General features: G+C 42.4%; 1 protein-coding gene and 1 pseudogene across 1 annotated transcript; one reads left to right on the plus strand and one right to left on the minus strand.

Moving 5' to 3' along the window:
- Window positions 1-46: 46 nt before the first annotated feature.
- Window positions 47-4332, plus strand: LOC112186476 (collagen alpha-1(II) chain). The gene is made up of 3 exons (XM_024324927.2): window positions 47-269; window positions 2696-2996; window positions 3455-4332. Exons 1-3 carry the CDS (start codon window positions 80-82, stop codon window positions 4056-4058), a joined length of 1095 nt encoding a protein of 364 aa, XP_024180695.1. The 5' UTR covers window positions 47-79; the 3' UTR covers window positions 4059-4332.
- A 37-nt stretch (window positions 4333-4369) lies between these two features.
- LOC112186477 lies at window positions 4370-5474 on the minus strand (annotated as a pseudogene).
- Between the last annotated feature and the right edge of the window lie 526 nt (window positions 5475-6000).

A 6000-nucleotide genomic window follows, 5' to 3' on the forward strand; every position in this document is an offset into this window, starting at 1 on the left:
TTCAAACGCACGCTTGGGGCTCTACATTACCCGCAACCAGCTCCGTAGCTCATTGCTACAGCGAAGCAAAACGGAAACAATGGGCTCGAGAAACGAGGAGCAAACCCCACCGCACCATCAGCCTCTTCTCAGCAGCCTCGTCGTCCGTCCCTCCACCAGCGACTGCGGCGGCGCCGGTGGCCGCGGCAGCGATTACGAGCCCGGCGAGGTCCGTCACGAGCCTCCTCCACCTCAGTACACTCGTCCGGATCGTTACGCCGGTAACCCTGGTTCGTTTCTCTGATTCTCACGCTCTCAATTTGTTGTTGTTGATTTGGTTTATGTTCGAATCGGTTTAGGATCCAGAGCGTTATTCATGCTCTTATGCTTATTGTGTGTTTGTTAATCTAAGCGTTTTGCTGCCGTTGGATTTCTGTATAGAGCTTATTTTGTTTGAAATGCTTTGGTTTAGAAAAGTTGTGATTATTGTTATTATTATTTTTAATTGATATGATAACTGTCATGGATATATGCACCATTATGCACTAGATCTATATAAAACCATTATGAACTTTCGGATTTTGGTGTTTTTGGTATTTGATTTGATGCTTCTATGAGTTTAGCTTTGAACAAACTAAATCATGTATTGGAAATTGTTAGAACACCAGCAATTTTTAGCGTATGCTTAATCGGATTTTTGATTAACAGCTATAATTATGTCAACGAATTCGTGCTAGTGATGAAAATTGGGTGTTGAGAACCTATTGCCTGTTGCTTACGCTGCATGTCGAACATGTGGGTCTATCTATGACCACTTATACAGTGTCATAAACTGTGAATAAATTCTGCTGTTGTGTCTTACAGCTCTGAATGTTGCCTGCAAGAACTTGAATCTTGGGGAAGGCATGTTGGTGTGAGTGCAACCGTGGATCATGGTCTTGGGGGATTATATTTTCATATTCTGGGTATTTTTGTTTGTGGGAGATATGAATGATGGGAATTGTACATGATGTCTGCACTTGTGGGTTGCTGCATCGATGAAAATAGGTGTCTGGGCCTCATTTTGTGTATTGCCTATGGTTGTGGTGTTTTGGGGGTATTTTTATCAATTTTCATCAGTTCATGGGATTGATGATTATAGTGTCCGGCTCATATCCAGTAAGAGATTTATTTGCTGCCTATCAAGATTGGAAGTTAGAGAGGGATATGTGCTTAAGATGTTTGGAACATGCATGGTGCGAGCATTCTGGGAAGTTACCATCACTAAACATTATTATGTTGGTTCATTGAAATTGGAACCAACAGTAAGGCTGGTCTACTTGGGGATGCTGCTGGAAGATGAAATTTTAGGTCAACTGTAAATGATGGGAAATTCAGTTTGGTTAAGTGGTCCTGAAATTTCCTCGGTTGGATGTGTGTGGCAATAAGGAAGATGTTGTTTGTCGGGTAATATGGAGCTTCTCTAGTTCTTTAATTTGTGGTTGGGATGGTGTTTCTATGGGTCTTATTTTTCATTTTTTTATTCTTCATTGTGATAGGCGAGTTGGATGTATATAGTAACTTGCATGAGTTTATGCTTCTCTGCAGTGCTAAATTGGGTGTAGACTCACGCACCTTGGGGAAGTTCGTTTAGTATGTCGACTAGGTCTTGCAAATTTTCTAGGTATTTTTCGCTATACTAATAATATGTGAAGGGGGCTTGTAGAGAAAAAGGCTGCAGAAACCTTGGAACTTTTGGATTCCAACTCATTTAGAATTCACTTTGTAAGTTCTACAAAGTATAGTGACAGTGGCGATATAGTGATGGGGAGTTACTTATTCGGGTTGGATATGCCTTAATTAATTGCTTCATGCCTTTACTGTTCAGAATGGTTATGCATTGCAGTTCCTGGGGGATAATTGACAAAATTTAAGGCTTTTTAGTAAAATCTGGGGTTCATAGTTGAATTTTCATAAATAAAAGAAAAAAAAGCCAAGATGGTCTGTTATACAAACATTCAAACCGGAAGTGGGTAAACTGAATTATCTGGAAGGTTGAAGCTCTGTGTTGTTCTTTTCTGGCAGTTCTTTTCCTGTGGGCATGTAAAATTGGTTTCACTGCTACATCTTGCTGGCAAATTTCAACTGTCGGTATTGGGACAAATTTGCTTTCGGATTATTGTTCTCTGTGCTGAGTATCAATTAGGTGCATATCCATCTTCTAATTGTAGGCTGCGGATATGGTTAAAGTTTTCTTCCCTGTGACCCCGAATGGTGCATAGAGATGTGGTTGCTCCAAACTAATGATTCTGGGTTTTTCCAGTTCTGTAGGTTAAATAGATGTGGTATTGGATATGGCTTGTAGTGGCTCATATGGTAGATTGGATTCGGTTTTTTGAAAATATATGAACTCTGTAATTTTATCGTCTCAATGGTGCCTTCTACCCTGTGTGCCGTGGACTGTGAGGTTGAGTAATCCTGGTTTGACTTGCTTATTGCTGTATTTTAATGGTAATATACGCCAGTTGTTTGGGGACAAGGATTTGAACTTCTTACTGTCTTCCACACTTATAATATGTTTCTTTTACCTACCCACAATGAAGAGATGCCCTGAATGATGGTAACAGTCCTTGCAACTCCCAATCCCTTGGCTACTACAAGTATAGTATACTCCATTATCTGTTTCTCTGTGTAATTCGGTGGTTTCTCATCTTTGCAATTCACGACCTTATTCCAGGATATAAAGTACGTGGTGGTTCTGCTTCTCCTGTACGTCGTAGGGATGCAGATCATCGCTACAGTTCTGAGTACGGTCATTCAGGTGGTCCACAACGCAGTCGTGGGTTTGGCAGTGCACGGGATCCTGGTCGATATCGAGACAACTCACCTTATGGTCGAGGAGGAAGGGGTGCTGGCAGACCATTTGGTAGAGGTCTAGATGGGCCACGGGTTGGTCCTGGGCCGTTCAGAGTTGAAGGGAGTAGAAACAATCCAAATGTGCGCCCAAGGGAAGGAGACTGGTTTTGCCCTGATCCTTTGTGAGTTACTTACCCTTGTTTTTCGTTTGGTTTCTTTTCCTTTCCGTCTACCTCTGAGGTTTTTCTGAAGTTGTCAATACCATATCATTGTATCAGATGGTTCTGAGTCTTCTGAATTAGTGATTCCTTGCCAATAGAGATAGGCACATGTAGAGACTTTACAGAATCTTGTCAGAAGTTTTGAAGAGTTAGATTTATGCAACTAAGCTTCAAAGTGAATATTCAACTAGGCTGAAGCTTATACCCTACTTGAATATTCTTCCTTACATTAATAAGTTTTCTAGTAACCAAATCACAGTGAGCAAATGATTTTGTATTTTAGTAGCTATAAGCTTGAGCATCGCGTTAACCCTTTAAGGAAGAGGTTGCTGTTCTTATAGTTTTGTTTTCTTATTCTGGCCACTTTAGTTTGCTTTTATTTTTCCACAGAATTAATGCATGTAATTAACCATGTGCAGATGTGGCAACTTGAACTTTGCAAGGCGGGACCACTGTAACAACTGCAACAAGTTCCGTGATGGACCTGGGGGAAGTCCTCGAAGGGGATATCCTGGTGTACCGCCTCCAAATTCTCCTCCTAGACGCTTCCCTGGTCCTCCAATTGATCCTCCCCATGGAAGACCCTTGAATGGCTATAGGTCTCCTCCTCGTGGCTGGGCTAGAGACGGCCCCAGAGAGTTTGGTGCTGGGCTGCCACCTCCAAGGCATGAAGGCAGGTTTCCTGACCACCAAATGCGAAGAGATTGGTTGGATTACTCAGACAACTATAGAGGAAGATCCAAGTTTGATAGGCCAATGCCTATGGATAGGGGTAATAGAGATCGTGGGAGGGATAGTTTCTTTGAAAGGAAAGCATTTGAAAGGCGACCACCGTCTCCCCCTTCACCACCACCACCACTTCCTCCTTACCGTGGCCGATGGGCACATGATGCTAGGCAGGGAAGCCGTTCACCGTTAAGGGGTGGTCTGCCACCAAAGGACTATAACCGGCCTATGTACATGGATCGGGGACGAGATGATCGCCGTGGCATGGGGCGAGACCGAATTGGAGGTGCATATTAAAAGTGTGCCTGGGGCATGTTTTTCAGGTGTAATTTTGTCTTCACCAGCTCGATTTCTGTATCTGTAATTTTCTCTTGAGGAGTAAGGAAGGTTGCGCATAGCTTAGTATTAGTTCTAGTATTCTGTACTGCTTATTTGCGACTCTAAACCGTTTACATGCTCTCTTCCGGCTCAATGTTTTGTGGGTGGTGATGTCGATATGGATTATACAGTAGTATTCTCACTTTGTGTTTATTTGTTATTTGAATGCTTCTGGAAAGGAATGCTTTGTACAGAGAGTCTTCTACACCACATTATTTTTATTTGTCACAGAAATCAACAACTCGACAATCTGTTTATGAAAACAGATTATATTCGTATTTAAACGAAATTATGAATCGCCAAGCATATTTCAATTTTAACTTTTTCGACTTGCCATTTACTGGATTTGTTGAATGGCGGAAACTACTTGAGCCCGTTTCTCAGCTTCAGCAATCGATTCAAAATCCTCTAACATGTGCAACCCCAACAAATCTCTCATCATTTTCACAGCGCCAAACCTAAGGGTGTCACGATATAAATCCTGCATAAATTTCTTCAGCACAAGTTTACGAACCTCAGAGTTGTTGTAAATCGCAGCAATGTAAGCTTCACCATTATTTCCATCTTTGTGTTCATCCCACAGTGCTATGAATTTCTCTTGGAAAAGTTCCCAAGTGTCATGAACAGTTGAGAGAATCCATTCCAGGTATGCAGTTCGGGGATATCTTGTGCAAAGAAAGCCAGAATCAAATTGCCAAGAAAAGCTCCAACATCATAACCGATTGCCCGATTGGTCCATAAAACGCAAACTCCGGGGTCTATAACCTGAGTCGACTCACGAGTTACCATTACAGAGCTTGTGTGAAGATCTCCATGTACGTATTAGAGCTTGTGCTCACTCGCAAAACTGGGACTTCAGCTCATCAACTTCAATCTTCAAAGCTTTGTCTTCCCTCAAAGCTTCCGCATCAGCAAAGATAAGGACTAATCCAGCGGTTATGTTATATTCAGAAACCTTGCAAGGGTCAGAGAAAACCACCTGCTCAGTTAACCTACACAGCTCCACATTCCCACAAAACTCAGCAACGCGCTGCGTTTGTGCCCCGTCGTAGAATTATAAAGTAGAGACGCGAAGAACAGAGTCTTGGGACATGTCGTCCGCCAGCACAGGGTACTCAACTCAATTCCCGGCTTCCCGCCACCAAACCCTTTTCTCAGAATGATATGCATGCGGAGGCTCCAAGTATCGCATATATGCCAATCAACGATATGGTTTGGTCGACATGGAAGAGCCTGCTTAATGACGAAAAAGACCTTGGAGCCGACGACGATGAAGACCAAGTTGAGGTTGCCGTCGACGACTTCTTTGATGGTTTGCCGATGGAAGAGAGAGGGGGCACGTGCGGAGGTAATGTAGTCTGGGAGATTTCTATGGCGCTGTTGGGTTTAAGACCGAAGTTGGAATTGGAATTGTGAGCGAGGTTCAAAGAATCTGGTCATAGTTTTTGTTACTATTTTACGATCACTTCTATCACATCGTGTACATTTGATTCGATGCTTCATGGAAACCTTCGAACAAGATCGAAGCCACGTAAAGGTGCTTGGCCTTTCCACCGGAATTTTCAACGTCAAAGTCCGACAGTCCATGTCGTGGGTCCTTTTAGCGCCAACTTCATTTTTACTTGTACACTTCTTAACCATTTCATTGAGCCAAAAATAAATAGTTCTTTGTTTCTTTTTTTGGTTACATAGTTCAGTTTGTTTCTAAGATGACTCAATTCTTTTTCACTTTGTCAGTTAAGTTCCTAAGCGAAAAAGGGTGGGGAGAAAGGTCAAAGCTCTATGCTTGTTATAGTCGAGGCATACTTTTTTGTTTTCTCAGAGGCTATGTTTGGTTGGTGGAAAGGAAAGGAATCAATTT

This window comes from Rosa chinensis, chromosome 2 (genome assembly GCF_002994745.2).
Source record: "Rosa chinensis cultivar Old Blush chromosome 2, RchiOBHm-V2, whole genome shotgun sequence".
Classification (NCBI taxonomy): Eukaryota; Viridiplantae; Streptophyta; class Magnoliopsida; order Rosales; family Rosaceae; genus Rosa; species Rosa chinensis.

Bases quoted from the DNA above. Each gene is read 5' to 3' on its own strand.
- LOC112186476 (XM_024324927.2), top strand. From the start codon at position 80: ATGGGCTCGAGAAACGAGGAGCAAACCCCACCGCACCATCAGCCTCTT. The intron at 270-2,695 runs GTTCGTTTCTCT...ACCTTATTCCAG, and splicing joins TCGTTACGCCGGTAACCCTG to GATATAAAGTACGTGGTGGT. The intron at 2,997-3,454 runs GTGAGTTACTTA...AACCATGTGCAG, and splicing joins TGGTTTTGCCCTGATCCTTT to ATGTGGCAACTTGAACTTTG.